The sequence below is a fragment of the Strongylocentrotus purpuratus genome, unplaced genomic scaffold (genome assembly GCF_000002235.5).
Source record: "Strongylocentrotus purpuratus isolate Spur 01 unplaced genomic scaffold, Spur_5.0 spur5_scaffold_5, whole genome shotgun sequence".
Classification (NCBI taxonomy): domain Eukaryota; kingdom Metazoa; phylum Echinodermata; class Echinoidea; order Camarodonta; family Strongylocentrotidae; genus Strongylocentrotus; species Strongylocentrotus purpuratus.
In genome coordinates, this window is record NW_022145611.1 from 23,222,957 (window position 1) to 23,239,672 (window position 16,716).

Genomic DNA, 16,716 nt, shown 5'->3' on the forward strand with positions numbered 1-16,716 from the left:
CTATGAGGGAGCAAGAAGCTACAAGTAGTACAGTGGGCCTTTAAACAAGATGTATTGAAACCTTTCATAAATCATTTCTAAGACTCTATTAGACATTTTCTGAGCATCCATCCGTAGTTAGTCCTGTTCTATAGTTCACACAAAACAAGGTCAAAATGGTGACCGATAAGAACCCCGGCCTGCTTTCCAGGAGTCACATACATAGAAATTTTTTCTTGCCTAGGGAAATGAGAGACACATGACGTCGGTTATGAGATATCATATCTAGCTTACAAAGTATGTTGGGTGGCGCCTGCACATACAAGATCACTGATACTATGTTTATCAGCTCATGCTCCCTATCTTACCTTCAAGTACTGATGACTTGTAAGGGATACCTGCCATAGCTATATCAGTATGTTGATAGAGTCTGACATGAATGTATCAGGTATGTTGCACAGTGATTGGGTCTGATCGAGTGACTGGGTCTGAGATATGGTACCGGTATATGACGTTCTCTTTCGAGCATGATAAACATCACACCTCTGCACATTTATAATGATTGCTTTTCAGACTTATAACTGATATAAAGGAACACTTGCCCGAATTTTAGATCATGAATCAGAGGGCCAACCCTTTATCTAACTCTAAATCTAATCTGAAACCCAATATCTTATACACCCGGATCAAATGTCAGATTGACCTCAATGCTTTCAGAGATCCCTTGCTGTTCAAGATAAGCTGAAGTAAGGAAATCATCATCTGTGAATATCTTTAAATCAAAACTGAAAGCACATCTTTTCAATTAACTGTAAATCCAAGCATATCAGGAGCTCTTGTAGCGCAGTAGAATATATACTTAATGTTGGATAGTTTCTGCGCTCTATAAATGTATTGTTATTAAAACAGAAACATCACGAAAGACCTATGATTGGATGAGAGGGTCAACCTTATACCTGACCCTATAGCTCTAACCCTAAACCTTATCTAAACTTACATTACAACCCTATCCTTACATCTCTGACATACGACAGAAATATTGTCTCACCTCTTTGAGAGAACCCTTGCTGTTGAAGATGAGTTATAGCAGAAGCATCATGAAAGACCTATAATTGGATGAGAGGGCCTACCTCATACCTGACCCTAACCCTAAACCTTATCTAAACCTACATTACAACCACATAATACAGAAATATTGTCTCACCTCTTTGAGAGAACCCTTGCTGTTGAAGATGAGTTGATAGCAGAAGTAAGTCGGAGGGCAGATCATGGATGAAAGTGACATCATCCAGCCAATCATGTATCCCCACCAGGGGTACACGTAAACATCATTGTACTTCAGAGGTTTGTATTCCACCAGACTGAAGATGAAAATAGCCTGGGAAGGAAGGGAATAGCAAATAAGAAATATAATTACAAAGGTAAGGCTGATATACATTTCACACATGGATAAACATTTTTTCTATCTATGAAAATAGATAAGAGGGGAATATCACACGAGAAAATAAGATTTTAACTTTTGATAATAAATGTTGGAAAGTTGGTCCATCTTTTTAATACTGCTCTTTCCCCTGCCCCTCCCCCTCTAATCCTGGGGGGGGGGGGGGCAGTATCAAACAGATCAAATACTTTGAACACTTAAAAGAAAGACTGTCTTTGAAAGAAAAGAAAAGGAAAGAAACAAGAGTACTTTGGTGACTACTTCACAACTGCTGTTTGAACAACACTTACCATAGCAAAGCATGGAGTGGTTATCATCCAGGTTAGCCTCAGATATTGCCCACAGCAAAATAAAGCTCTGAAGTCATGCATTGTTTTGAAGTTCCCTATGAACCTGTCAGCACCTATACACGTACAAAAAAAGAGAAGAGATATATATATATGGGTTGTGTCATTAATATGGAGAAAATATAAGAGGTCTGGAAAATTTGTGAAACATGTCAATGATATTTGGACATTTTAATGACTGCTACCACCATGACATATTCAGGATTTGTTCATTTTATTGTAACTACTTACCCCACGTTTCAAACGTTGTATGCACTATTATAAATGTTACCTTGTTTGAACAAAACTTTATATAAAATAATCCACATATCTTTGATTTCAATGCATAAATTCCCGCATAACCAATCTTCTGTCATGAGAGGCAAGTGCTTCTAAAGAATTGTAATGATGTACAATATTTACCGGGAGCACCGGTAAATTTTGATTATTTAATTTGCTCAAAAGCATAATTGTTTTAGGGGCTAAATTTTTTAGTGCTTTTAATACATTCACAGGGGCATCCAAAATATCAACATTTTAAAGAATTAGTATCCATACAATTTCCCAAAACTTTGCAATATCCTTAAATAGCGCATAATTACCCCAGCTGTAGCTGAGCTGCCATGAAAGGGCGATAAAGCATTCAGGGAATATTTTCCTAACGGAGACCCATTTACTTCACTTGGGAGTGACAAAAGTTGATTAATGTCTTGCCAAAGGACATTAGTAATAACTTGTAATAATGAACTTTCTAAACTTAGTTGCACATGGGGGTTTAGTTTATGGGTTCTAGGACAACTATCCCCTGGATTACCAACCTGGATAAAGTACCTCCCATGTACCTCCTTGTAATGTGTGGTGTACAAAACTAACAAAGAGGTAGATTGTTTGGAGGAATTGCCATGCAAGTAGTTGTTTGTTTTTTTGTTTTTTTTGGGGGGGAGGGAGTTTTAGGTGTCGTGGTCAAGTGGTTAAGTCGCTGGAATGTCGATCACAAGGTCCGCAGTTCGAGACCCGCCGCGGCACTAATGTCCTTTGGCAAGACATTGATCTACATTTGCCACACTCAACCCAGGTGATGTAAATGGGTACCTGGCAGGAATTAATTCTTTGAAATGCTAGAGTGCCGCAATGGCAGTACAGCTAAAGCCTGGGTAATAATCTCCAAGTTTGGAAGCGCTTAGTGATTCTAATAAGCGCTATATAAAAACTGAGTATTATTATTGGGGTAAGTTGTTCTACAGGTGTTATAGTTGGGAAGGGTGGTAGTCCACAGGGGTATGTGGCTATTTATTCTGATGCAAAGTTCATCTTCTACTCACCGTAGACCCATCCTATAGCAACACTTTCAAAGAAGGATACAAAGAGAAGTGCAGCGCCGCTGGCTGAATAGTTGTCAAACAGCTGGAATACATACATTCCTCCCTGCAAAGAAAGGAAATGACAGGTAGCCAAGGTAAACATCAACATTAGTCCACATATCAATCATGCTTCCAGATAGCAATACCAGGCCACTAAACAGGAAAGAAGCATGGCGGATCATGCCACAAGAACAACAGTCCAGATAACAGATTTTTACAACAGAGTTAAAAACAAGAATAGTGTTTTGGATGCTGTTAAAAGTGAAACATTGTAATCTTCCGTCTAGTAATTTTAAGCTTTTTAAGAAAGAGCAACTTTACACAAATAAACGCCCTTTCTATTATGACATTCGACCATATGTTCTCACTTTTGTCTCAACATATCTGAACCCTTTCCAAGTAAATAGGGGATGTGACCGACAGTCAATGCAATCAATATGACACCTATATTACATGAGGGACAAAACCACTATGTAAGATCATGCTCCAGTGGCAAGTACTCTATGGTCAAACCCTACACTAACCTAATTCTTAACATTAACCCCAGACCAATCACTATACCTTACACTACCAACTTTAACCTATATCTTTAAGCAAAATAAATCTCTGAGCAATTGTCACCAGAGTTTATATGTATATGGGGCAACCAAGTCATCATTCAAGGTCTTAAAGTTGAAAAATTCAACATTTTGTTGTGTGATTGACTAACCATGCTTCCTTATAAGATCATACTGATATATCCCTGGGTATATAGGAAATCAATGAACCATTAAAATAACTGATATATGGTTTCCAATATGTCCAGGAAGTATCATTGTCAATGCACAATTAAAAACAGATTCTTTCAACACATACCCCAAAGTTGAAAGAACTTTGTACCAGGTTATTTACATTTGATATGCCCAGGTTCCCCTTAACTGAACGTGACTCCTTTAATAATTTTCACTCTCACCCTAAGATCTTTTTACCCTTCAGAGGCTTTCAAAAGAAATTGCAACAAAACAATATTCAATCATGAATAGAAATTCAGAGACTATTGGTCACCCTGTGGTGGCTTTTTTTTAAGAGTCTTCAGATAGTTCCATCCTCAGTCCAAGTGAATTTAAGACTTGCCTCACTCTCTATCACAAACATCCCAACTTTTGCAACTATGGTTTCATGGACAATCCTGAAATTCTATGACAAGTTCAAAACCCTGTTAAGCTTACTCCACAAACCATGTTCACTCTCAGTCTCTGTTCTAAAGTTCTTGATACTCTTCACCCTTCGACTCCTGAACATTCTAATTCCTATAAGATAAGGTTAAATACAGTGAATTCCGGTTTTCAAAGGAAAGAAGTTGAGGTAGAAATGGTAATACTTACATATGTAACCATAGGTAAACCTGCTATACAGAAGCCGAGGCATGTGAAGAATGCAAAGTACTCTCTCCTGCTTCCTTTCAGCAAGTAGTTAGGGAAGAGATCAATGAACGCAGTCACGAAGCCTTCAACACCAACAAACTACATGTCAAAGAAAACAGAAAATAGTATAGAACTTGAGGACTTCTGAACAGTTAGGGGAGTGATCGCTGAACGCAGTCATGAAGCATTTAACACCAGCAAACTAGATGTCAAATGAGTCACAGAAAAAAAAACTTGAGGGATTTTGAACAGAAATCATGTATTTGTATACCAACAACATAACTGAAATACCGTTGCAGGGTTGATAGGCATATAATTAAACTGGCTTAATGATTTGTTTGGACACTTATGTGCTAGCATGCTCAATGGTACAATTTAAGCTACCTCGGAACCATACAGATATTAAGAGAGTATCTAATATTACAATCAGTCAAAGCTACAATAAACATAGGCAAAACACAGCCTGAGCAAGAGGCCTCAAGACTTCACAATTTGCACTCTCAGTTAATCAATATTTATAGTCAATTTTAATTGATATTCTGGGTATTTGGGAACACTTTTTTTTCTGCTTTGTTTATGAAATATCACTATGAATATAATTATGAAGTTCATTCATTTCTTTCAGCCCTAACAGGGACTTTATTTTGTCCTAAACTGGTAAGAAATTTATGCTTCACAATACCCCCAAACTAATGTGATTTAGAACACTCTTATTGATATTATCCCAAACTAATTTAATGGAATTATAGACTTATAGTTTCTGTGGACAGAGTAAATTTAGTAAGTAACATTAATTTGTCTTTAAATACTCCAAAGTTGTTTAGCATTTACAAATTAAGGGTGACTTCTAGAGAATCAATGTGTCCTACTCAAAAGGTGTATCAATGAAGATTAATAATGCACAACTGCTTTAATAAACCACTAGGCGTATCGCAAGATGCAGGCTTCGTTCAATCTTGAGTTAGGAAAATTAAGCAGCTGAAAAAATGACCAATTATCTAATGCTTTAGAAGTCAAGCTTCTTGTAAATGATGACTTGTTTAATTGTGAACATGTAACCAACGCACAAACAATTTTGGTAATAAATGGCTCAAACCATTTTTATTGGTAAAAGAATTCACAGAAATCTAGTGCTTTGGTAGCTTGCTTGTAAGCTAACTGTACCCTTTGAGGACTTTCTATTTGACAGATTACCTTGACTGTTTCCGTCCAGTTTTAATTGACAAACAGTAGGGCCCATTAAAAGGGTGTATCCAAATCGGCCTAATCAGTTTTTAATACCATGTTCCTGATAAAGATCAGATTAGGACAGCAGATGTGACAGGATCGACGGCTTTTGATTTGACAAATGGACACACTGAGATCTTATTTGTCGGCAATGTATTCAGGGTTACACCATGTAATTCTGTTACAGGAAGAAGAGCCTCAAAAGGGCTAGTGAGCTCCGTTAAGAGCTCTCTGATTCTACAGATATCTTGCTGACATTCTTTTACATATTGTGTATCATTCATGCAACAGGTTTGATTACTCCAATCAAACCAATTCATTTTTTTTTAAGGTGAATCAACCCTTCTTATTATACATCATAATTACATGAAATTTCTCTCCTTAAATCTACTAAAAATAAAAACTGATTTACACACAAGTATAACAATGATCATCAAATGAAAGTAAAATGAAAATGGTCTATCTGTCATGATAGAAAGCAATGACTTGCAAAAAAAAAAACTGATCTGTTGCCAACTTTTCATCCCATGACTATGACTGTGGGAAACTGTTTATTATGCGCTTTATAAATATTGTATTATTATATTCAACAAACTGACACGTTTCATTATTTTCACAGAACAGATCATGCAGTATAGAATATCAATCAAAACAAATTGACACTGAAGCTCTTTGGGGCACCCATAACCCATTTACTCTATAAATATACTTATTCAGATCTCCAAAATAAATGTTAACAATGTGTGCATTTGGGTGTATTCCAAATACAATTTGTTCATTGAATAAAGAGTCGTAACAATTGAAAGATGGACTTTGCTCATATCAAATAGAGTTTTATATTGTCACAAAGGTCAGAAAAATTGGGTATAAATTTTATCTACGGGCATTGCAAAACTAAAATTATCCCCACTCAGCACTATTGGGTTTGATCCACAGGTGGTAGCTAGGTCATGCCAACATTTAATGTTTCTTAAAAATTGATTGATTCACTGATTGACTAATTGATTGAATGACTGATTGAGTAATTGATTGATTGACTGATTGACTAATTGATTGAATGGCTACTTGATTGATTGATTGGTTGATTGATCAATTTACTGATTGAATGGCTACTAGATTGATTGATTGGTTGATTGATCAATTTACTGATTGAATGGCTACTAAATTGATTGATTGGTTGATTGATCAATTTACTGATTGAATGGCTACTAGATTGATTGATTGGTTGATTGATCAATTTACTGATTAAATGGCTACTAGATTGATTGATTGATCAATTTACTGATTAAATGGCTACTTGATTGATTGATTGGTTGATTGATCAATTTATTGATTGAATGGCTACTTGATTGATCGATTGATCAATTTACTGATTGAATGGCTACTTGATTGATTGATTGGTTGATTGATCAATTTATTGATTGAATGGCTACTTGATTGATTGATTGATCAATTTACTGATTGAATGGATACTTGATTGATTGATTGATTGATTGATCAATTTACTGATTGAATGGCTACTTGATTGATTGATTGATCAATTTACTGATTGAATGAATACTTGATTGATTGATTGGTTGATTGATCAATTTACTGATTGAATGGCTACTTGATTGATTGATTGATTGGTTGGTCAATTAATGATTGAATGGCTACTTGATTAATTGATCAATTTACTGATTGAATGGCTAATTGATTAATTGATTGATTGGTTATCTGTTTCTTTGATTGATTCTTTATATTTGGGGCTGTCCATCAGTGGGCACAAGAATGGCAGAGTCTGAATAATCTAGCATCTCTTCCATTTCCTTGATACTGTCAACACGCTACTAATTGACACCATCATCTTTGATTCAAGGATGGCTCAATAAAGTTATCAGGAGCCAGATGATGCTAGGCTATATGCTCATGTTTGAACAAGAGGAGCACTCTGCACTAGTTTGGTCAGGAGGGATTAGACCTCCCTGCAAGGACACTGACAGGTGGTTCTCTCATCAAATCAGCTCTCAATTAGCATCAGAAAAAGGGATCATGGGGGACCAACAGGCATCGTTTGCTATATAGAGGGCGCAAGTAGCTAATAGTAGTGCAGTCCCGCTTTAAGAATTATCACCCTCTCATATTCTAATTATTTCTCTAATTATCAATTACTCACCTGACTATCAATGCCCAGGATGATGAGCATGAAGAAGAAGAGGAAAGCCCAAAGTGGCGCGATGGGCATCTGGGATATACCCTCTGGATAGGCGATAAACACCAACCCTGGACCTAGACGTACCAAGGCACATTTATGGGAGAACAAAGAAAGAGAGAAGATATACCGTCAGAATCTAGGTTGCGATTACTGCATTAGAACGACACTAAAGCTTACAAGTACTGCAGGTTCTATCATTGAGTGGGGCAACGATTTAGATGTACATGATATTGAAGAAACTCTCTAATTGCTGACATTTACGAACACACGCTTTATTTGTGATAGGGTATACCTCTTGTAACGATGTACAAATGGCAGAGGTAAATATGGCAAATAACAGAATATAAAGCGTTTGAGGGAAGCTTGAGTTATAGGGTTAGAAGAATATGGAAGCATGCTCAGTCCGATTAGGGAGGAATGGATCGAGACGTTGGGTCCATGAAATGAAATGGTTACTGAGATGTGTAGTCGGTTTGAAATTATGGATAAGGATCATCCAATGTATGTAGCTAGGTCAGGATTAGAGTACAGGGATAATGAGAGGAGAAGAGCTAGGAGGGGAGAAGAGTAGGGGAGGGGTGGATGAGACAGAAGGGACGGGGACTGGGTTGAGGGGAAATGGTTACTGGATCATTGCCATTTTCTAGAGGGGAAGGGTGGGGAGCGGGAGAGATTAAAAGGGGAGGGGGTGGAGCGGAAGAGATAGAAGGGGAGCGGAAGATCATTGCCATGTCTATCTCTGCCATCTTCACACTGAGCCTGTTGGTTCATGCAAGCTAGGTTACTACTAATGAAGCAAACATACACCAAAACAGACTATTCTCATAATTGTCAACATTGTTTTCACATTTATCCAGGTTGCATGATTGGATATGCAACCCTGGATGTTTCAAAATCATGCTCCACATTGGGAATGGAATGAAGGAATAGTTTGATCTTTCCTATGCAATTTCTTCTACAGACCCCCTTTCAATAAGTAAATGTACAAGCTAGGTTCTGTATAATCTCTAAAATTCTGGAGACAGTTTATACCCACAGAGATAAAAAATTCAGGCACTATCTCTGGAAATATATATAACATTCTTTGTGTAAGGGATGTGAAGGCTTCAACCAATCACTCCATAATAAAGGCCCTGTTCTGTATGTAAAATACAATTTTTTAATGGAAAGTAAGCATTTGGACCTACAGAAGTATTGCTTTTTTGTTATTATAAGAATGAAAAATTGAAATTAAACTCCAACTGGACTGAGTGATGTTTTTCTGCTGGGTATCCCGAATGTTTGGTACGTACTATACATCCCACTTAATCCCCTAAATGGGAATGAATCCCTCATCCGTAGAAAGACCTATAAACCTATCCCACCCAAACCCCACCATGTCTAAAAGACAGCTTGACATCAGATATGACATCAGTATCTGTTTGATTAATCCCTGCATCACACCCCATTCAAGCAAAATGGGGACAAGTCCCGTATTTGTTTAAAGACCTTCCACAGTCTCCAAACCATTCATTTAATAATATATATCCACCACCCAACTATACCAAAATGAGTACATGCATAGATCCCCATCTGAGAATGCATTGCATGTTGATCAAGTAAATATAAAGCTGAATGTATCACACAGGTACATGCTTGCCAACACATGGAAACAGAGAGATGGTGAGAGCTTCAAACAAGGTGCACAAAGTGCTATTACAATCTATCAAATTTGGGGGAAATAACAAATATCTTTGTCTTTTTCCTAGAGGGTCACAAACTATACAGCAAATATGAGGAATCACACTTGATAAGCATTTATATCTTTGGTAATGATGAATGAGTTTGCCTGGTAGAGTAAATAAGGAGAAACTCTTCATGTAGCACATAAAACCTGACAGAACATCACCGTAATTCAATCTTAGCACTAGTCTTACCAGTATTATTAAAATGAGTGATGCGAAAGACACATTTTTATACAGAATTAAATGAGATGAATCGAAGAACAAATGATGCTTCAAACCATGAATGTAACTGTTCCTTAGTGCTAAACAGTGGTTTAAAAGCTGCTGATAAATGCAACCTTTCATGATTGTTATCAAAGCTTTTGAAGAAACATTCCAAACTAAACAAAATTAAACAATCGATAATGTAATAAAGTGAAGATACAGTTCTGAAATGTACTCTCCTCATCAATGATGATATATACAATTAAATAAATTTATAATCATTACAAGTTCCATGGAGATAAACTATTATAATAGCATACTAGACATACCAGTTCTTCTTTTCTAACGTCATTTTTCTTTCGTAAATTATACATTCAATCAAATTCTTAGTACCATTATATCATACATATAATATATTCTCTGTTGAAAAGTTGAAGTTCTCGGGGAAACTTTTTGTATTTTTCCTCTAAATTTGATGGAGATGTCTCAGCTTCCATAAAGTGTGGCTACGTACTCACCACATACTTACCGGAGAAGGGGCTGAGAGCCGCAATAGGTACTTTTAACTATATGATACACACAAAACGAATGAATGCATAAAAAATATGCCACAAAGGGCATGCAGCAATGATCTATAACAATTTTAGGAATGGAAATCATTCCAATAAATCAGATTCCCTATCTTTTAATTTTCGGATGAAAGCTAGTCTTGTTTTATATGAAATTGCTAAATTTGAAGATTTCAAACCAGTTTTTATTGAGGCCAATTTGAGGCATGAAGCACAAAAACAGCAACAGCATACATTAGAAAGTATATGCTAATTGCTGATAAAAAGTAATGTGATGAAAGCAGAAAACATGGCTAATTCTTTTTGTTCCTCTTGTAATATCCTTTCAATTTCTCTAAGTATAATTGATTTAAGAGGATAGAGACACTAACTGAAAGATCAAATGACTGCATTAACTGATGACTCAATTTTATTTAAAGGTATAAGTTATATGTACACAAAATAGTCACACTTTTCACCCAAAGTGTGCATATATATTTAGATAGGAAAAGGAAAAGGCAACAGTCTAATAAGTGACTTGTGTGAATGTGATTTTGGAAAACAAAAACGTGAGAGCTCCTTCCGAGTAAATCACATTTCATTTTTTAACGTCTTTGATGCATAGAAAATGACATTTGTATAGGTCATATACCAAATAGACCCATTTTTTTGTTTAATTCCGATCATATTTGTGAACTTAAAGCCATTTACTTTTATTTATTTCCTTTATTTTTTAATCAAACCAAAGTCTCATTGTATCAGTATAACAATTAAGTTGTCAAATGTCTACTTTGATTAAAATTCAGTCATCACAAATACAACTATTCTTCTAAACTCAAAATCACTTTAATCTACAGCTTACAATTTGAAAAAAACACAGCAATCACATAAAAAACTTTGCAATGTGAAATGAGCATAACTGGTGTAATTTTGAATCTATTTATAACAGTTGTTTTAAAAAGAGAATTAAAAAGTCTTTCGTCCAAATGAAATAATATTTATATTACTCCTTATCAATGAAAGCCCTTAAATAAAATGTATGGGAATGGAGTAAGACTTCCAACTAGTCATTCAAAAATATCTTAATCTATCCTCCCATTAATAAACAATTGTGAAAATCAACATTCTCTAATAACAAACCAACTAATTATGAAATACTTGCATGTGCCCTACAGGTTGTATACAATATTTGTAATTGTGTGAATTAAATGTATGAGGTGTGTATGTATGTTTGTACAAGTTTTGTCCTTCAAAACAATATATTTTCCATATTAATGTATAAAGAAGATATCATGGTCATACTAAATTATCTAATTCTAGTCTAGTCCATATTTAAATGGAATTAAAAGTATTCATAATGGATGAATGTGGTTTAATTTGTCTAACTTTATGAAAAATTAAAAAAAAAATATATATATGATCTCTCTCTACACAGGGTGTAACATGGAAATTAAGATATCTTACACACAAAAAGAAAAAAAAAATCCATGGGGTTTTAGTTTGGGCAGCACTGACGAAAAAGGCAGGAATCAAATTAAACATCCTCTTGCCCTAGTCAAAAAAGTGAATGGGTAAACCCATTCAATAACCAAAAGTTCAATTTCTCAACTTGACTAATTCAAAACCAAAAACTTCTGTTGCTATGTTGAGGTTCCAAATGAACCCATTCAGTTTACCAAAATTCAATCCCGGGTGAAAATTGTCAACCAAAAGTTCTCAAGTGGGGCAGCATCTAGCAAGGCACTGTAAAAGTGTTCATCAAAAAAATCACTTCAACCACCAAAATGCAATCTCTCAAACAAACGTTTGCAAGATTTAAACCAGAATAATCCTGTCAGAAATATATTATCATGTATGAACCCCCCAAAAGGGGCTCCAAACTGGGCAAAAAGTAAGTAGGATGTGTTGATATGGTATTTGTGAGAATATGAGATGTACGTTTTGAGATGTAATAAGTGTGTGTATAGATATATATATATATATATATATGAGATACTGAGATATGTATTCATTGCATGCTTATGGACAGAATGCACATATAGGAGAAATGGTTCAAAATCAAGATTTTGTGTATTCCGTTATTAAAAATACATTGCAAACATGTTTAAATTGTTAGATTGAGTAGAGCAAGAGATGCAATAAGCATGTTATCATAAATATATTATGAAATAGATAATGGAAGCGCTTAGTGATGGTAATAAGCGCTATATAAAAACTGAGTATTATTATTATTATCTTTTAACAAGATTTAGCAAGATATTCTAAACTTATATTTGAAATTATAAAAAAATAAAAGTTATATGTGAGATAAGAAAGAAATGCCTTACAATTACTGTATAATTTAAAAGTATGATGTATCTTAAATTAAATGTGGTCAAATTTTATTATGTCAAACTTGCAGAAGAAAATATGACATAAAATAAAGCATAAGGATAGTTGTGTAAGCATACAAGTGTTTGATTTCTTTGTAATGAGGATATTAAATGCTCGTGATTTGATTGAGATTATGAATATTGATGTGATATGAATATATGTAACTCATTCTTAGCAGCGGTTGAAAGAAGAATTTCTTGCCATACTATGAGCATTTCCTCACTGGTGAAAGAAATGTCGGTACGTTTGTGAAAAACCATTGACATGAATGAGAGTTGTGTGATGGAATTTTGTAGGAGTTTATATTTGTGATCAGCTGCAACACCACATTTTTTCTCAATGAAATGTTGTGGCCAAGTGTATGACGAAAATCATTAATTTATATAAATGTATGTATATGTATGTATATATGTTCATGAAAAATGCAAAAAATAAAAATATGCAAGAAGTTCACGCCCATTAGCTAAAAAGCAGAAAACCGAGCAGAAGAGGTTGCTTAGTCCCTATAAGTCTCTACGAAAATACCTGACAGTGAGCTCTCTCTCTCTCTCTCTCCTCCTCCTCCTCCTCATCCTCTGGTCCAGGGCGGGCGATGAATGAGAGATAGTCACTGTTTTTGCTTTATATATTTTGCTTGGTTCTGCTTTAAGAATTACCTGACGTTGCTACGTCTGCAACTTCAACCCCCTGCCTGCCAGCCATGAAGCCCAAAACGGAGAAAATCACAAAACCAGAGTACAGACTTGTGCCACTGTTTGTACAGGCGAAAATGACTGCATCCCTATATTCAAAGATGATTGGGAGTAGAGCATCAGATGAAGTTCAAATGGTAAAGAGATGGAAGTTCACAAACCCTTGTGACTGGTCATTCTGCAACATGATTCTCAAGTTATTTGAAATAGGTAATAAACAAGAACCACAATGGAGTGTTTGGGATTTTTTTAGATTTCTTTCTTCTATTTTTTTATCAATTTTGCTGCTATTTTATAGTTAGCTTTAGAAAAATTTGATGTTAAAACCCAAGAGAAATAAAATATTTTTAGCAGAATATTCCTTCACATCTGTGTCTTGAGTGTGTGAACTTCCCATAGTGATAACAGACTAGTTACATCCTAATCGATACATAAGGCCCTAACACTTCATGTAAGAATTTTGAGAAAGAAAGCCCCCATCAAGAAAAAACAATAAAAAATTAAGAAGAAAAAACTGGAAGAAGTAGAAAATGATTTTGTGTCCCTTATGTTTAAGCCCTAACTGTTCATAACCTAACCTATCCTAGCCACTGAGCCAACAAAGATTTTATTTGTGATTTACCTGACGAAATTGACATTAAATTTATTATAACTGCCAAGAGCAGCCATTGTGCCGAGACCAATTGAGTAGGAGAAGAAAATCTGGGTTGCAGCATCCATCCAAACCTGAAGAGAGAATGGAAGGGGGAAGAAAATCTATTATTGTGATACAAAAAAAAAATGAAGTTTAAAAAGTTGGGCCTTAGGGCAATATGCCATCAAAACTCCACAAAAGCACAGTGAATAATAATACAAGGACCTTGTAAATATATATTCTTTAAATACCGTAGTTTTTATTAAACACCGTTGATAAGTTAAGTTTGTCCAAGAGACAGCAAATGTGATGAAGAACAACTATCTGTGTTTCTTTTTTTCTTGTTCTATTACGGTAATTGGTTGTCAAATAAACACACGTATGCCATGTTGAAGAAAATATATAACAGGGGAACAATTGTAACTCATTCATTTAAAAATCGTAAAATAAATGTTATCAAGAAAATGGCGATGCCCATGTCATGCTAAGAAACATTCAAACTGTACACTATTCTTGCTTTATGCCTCTCTCATACACTTTGGTGGGGAATCTTGTAGATTCATTGACAAGAATGTAATACATTTCTCAGAATAAGATACGGTAAGTTATTTCTAAGAGTGAGGTTTTCTTTAAAGCTATGACATCCACACAATTATCAGTGATCTGTCATGCACAGTTTTCAATTGGAGATCACACCTCTTAAACAAATATTTGAAGGAAAATGTTGAAATAATGATCTTGATTTTCATTCATGTAATACATTTCTCAGAATAAGATACGGTAAGTTATTTCTAAGAGTGAGGTTTTCTTTAAAGCTATGACATCCACACAATTAGCAGGATATCACATAAACAAGTACAGTTTATACAACACCTACGTGGATCCTTGTCATTTGATTGGACGATTGTTGGTCACATGATATTCAATAGATGGTATATTGCACGGTCGTGCATTTTTGGTTATATGCGCCGTGCATTTTTGGTTATATGCAGACTGCGTACCTCTCTACTGCATGTGCGCGCGCGTATCCCTGCGTGTATCTGACGCGAAGGCAATCTGCATGTAATTGAGAAGGCTTGACTCGAACTGTAATTTATCTTTATAAGGAGTAAAGCATAATTTGTTGATTAACGTTCTATTAGCTAGGTCTTCTTCGATGTTGTATAAAACAAATAATGAATGTTTTTCGTTCGTTTAATAGTGCAAATATGTTCATTCGTTGAAAGATTAACGTTAATTCTATTCAACTCGGCTGACGCCTCGTTGAATAGAATGTTAATCTTTCAACTCATGAACATATTCGCACTATTGAACTCATAACCATTCATTATTTGTATAATATTATTTGCATAGTGCATGATGAATGACATGAAGCACTGGTTCATGTATTTTGTTTAAAATGAGTGCATGCAGCTTCCTTTCGATCTTTCCATGTACTTCAAGGTCAAAGACATGGGCCATGACTCTTTTATTCTTAAAATAAAATGCTATTTCCATGCTCTTATTTGTTCAATATGGAGGTGTAGAAGATTCTTTTTTGTACATTAACCAACAAGCAAATGTGGATTTGACAACTTTTTCATATTTGTTCAAATATATTCTGTTCCATACACAATGCAATACTAGTATGCATTATCATGCATGGCCTTGTTTTCCTACCTGGGAATCATTTTGTTCTGGACTGTAAAACTGTTTTAAATGTGTACTTGAAAAAATTCTCACCTTATATGATACCAATATGAGTTTACTTATTACTTTTTTTTACAACTATTCAAACTTGTAAATTCATAATTAAATATTTCTTGATATTTATGAGATTTAAACCTTGTCATAAATGTTTTGGACTCTTTGGAAAAAAAGTAACTCGACAATTACCATGGTGATATAAGCCCACAGCCCAATAGCACTAGCTACAATTTCATTAATCATTCATATTTTTCTAAGTGTCATTCACATTCTTCAGTGGAAGATTTATTGCGTACTACCTTCGAGCAAACAAAAGAGAGCAATTTTACATGCAGGAGATGGGGACCCTAGCCTGAAACGGGTCAACATCTATGTGAGCGAGCTCTCCCAATGTGAGATGCACAATGGAATTCTGTTAGGGGATATCCTATATAATCCCCCTTGTGTCAGCCTACATCTTATGTCTTATCTCCTAGAAGTAGTTAAGAAGCATAGAAGTGTTGCAACCCCATACCGACTGGGTTGAAATATGTTTATTTCCCTCATTAAACAAAAATAGTAAACATGTGGAATTTGAATTTAACCGTAAATCTTGGTTATAACTGGCTGATATAGTGGGTGGATGGTGGGATTGTATCTTTTAGGATTTTGTATAAATCATGAGAGGCTAATTTTCATCGCATCTCTCAAAATTTGGATAGTGAATGGTATCTTTACCAGCCCTTTCATTGAGAGAAATATGTGTAGCTGCATAAAAGTGAAAGTTCAGATAACAAAATGTTGTTCTTAAAATGAACTTCCTTCCAAATGTTTTTCTTCAAGTGAACTTCCTTTAAAATAAGTAGCTGCAGCAAGCCCAGACAGCTCAGAACACAAACTGCAGGTCAAATGTTTATATAGTTCTCTATTCACATTTGCAAGCAC

The 16,716-nt window shown here is 35.1% G+C and overlaps 1 protein-coding gene across 4 annotated transcripts in view; it reads right to left on the bottom strand.

Annotated features, from left to right (window-relative positions):
- The window catches only part of LOC580286 (sodium- and chloride-dependent betaine transporter), a 69,323-nt gene that overhangs the window by 2,762 nt on the left and 49,845 nt on the right, over positions 1–16,716 (bottom strand). For all 4 annotated transcript variants that reach the window (XM_030998439.1, XM_030998438.1, XM_030998437.1 and 1 more), the window contains 7 exons: positions 14,095–14,198; positions 13,437–13,561; positions 7,893–8,005; positions 4,472–4,609; positions 3,069–3,171; positions 1,711–1,823; positions 1,184–1,357 (listed from right to left, as the gene is read on the bottom strand). In XM_030998439.1, the coding sequence (XP_030854299.1) occupies positions 1,184–1,357; positions 1,711–1,823; positions 3,069–3,171; positions 4,472–4,609; positions 7,893–8,005; positions 13,437–13,561; positions 14,095–14,198 (870 nt within the window). The remainder of the gene's footprint in view (positions 1–1,183; positions 1,358–1,710; positions 1,824–3,068; positions 3,172–4,471; positions 4,610–7,892; positions 8,006–13,436; positions 13,562–14,094; positions 14,199–16,716) is intronic.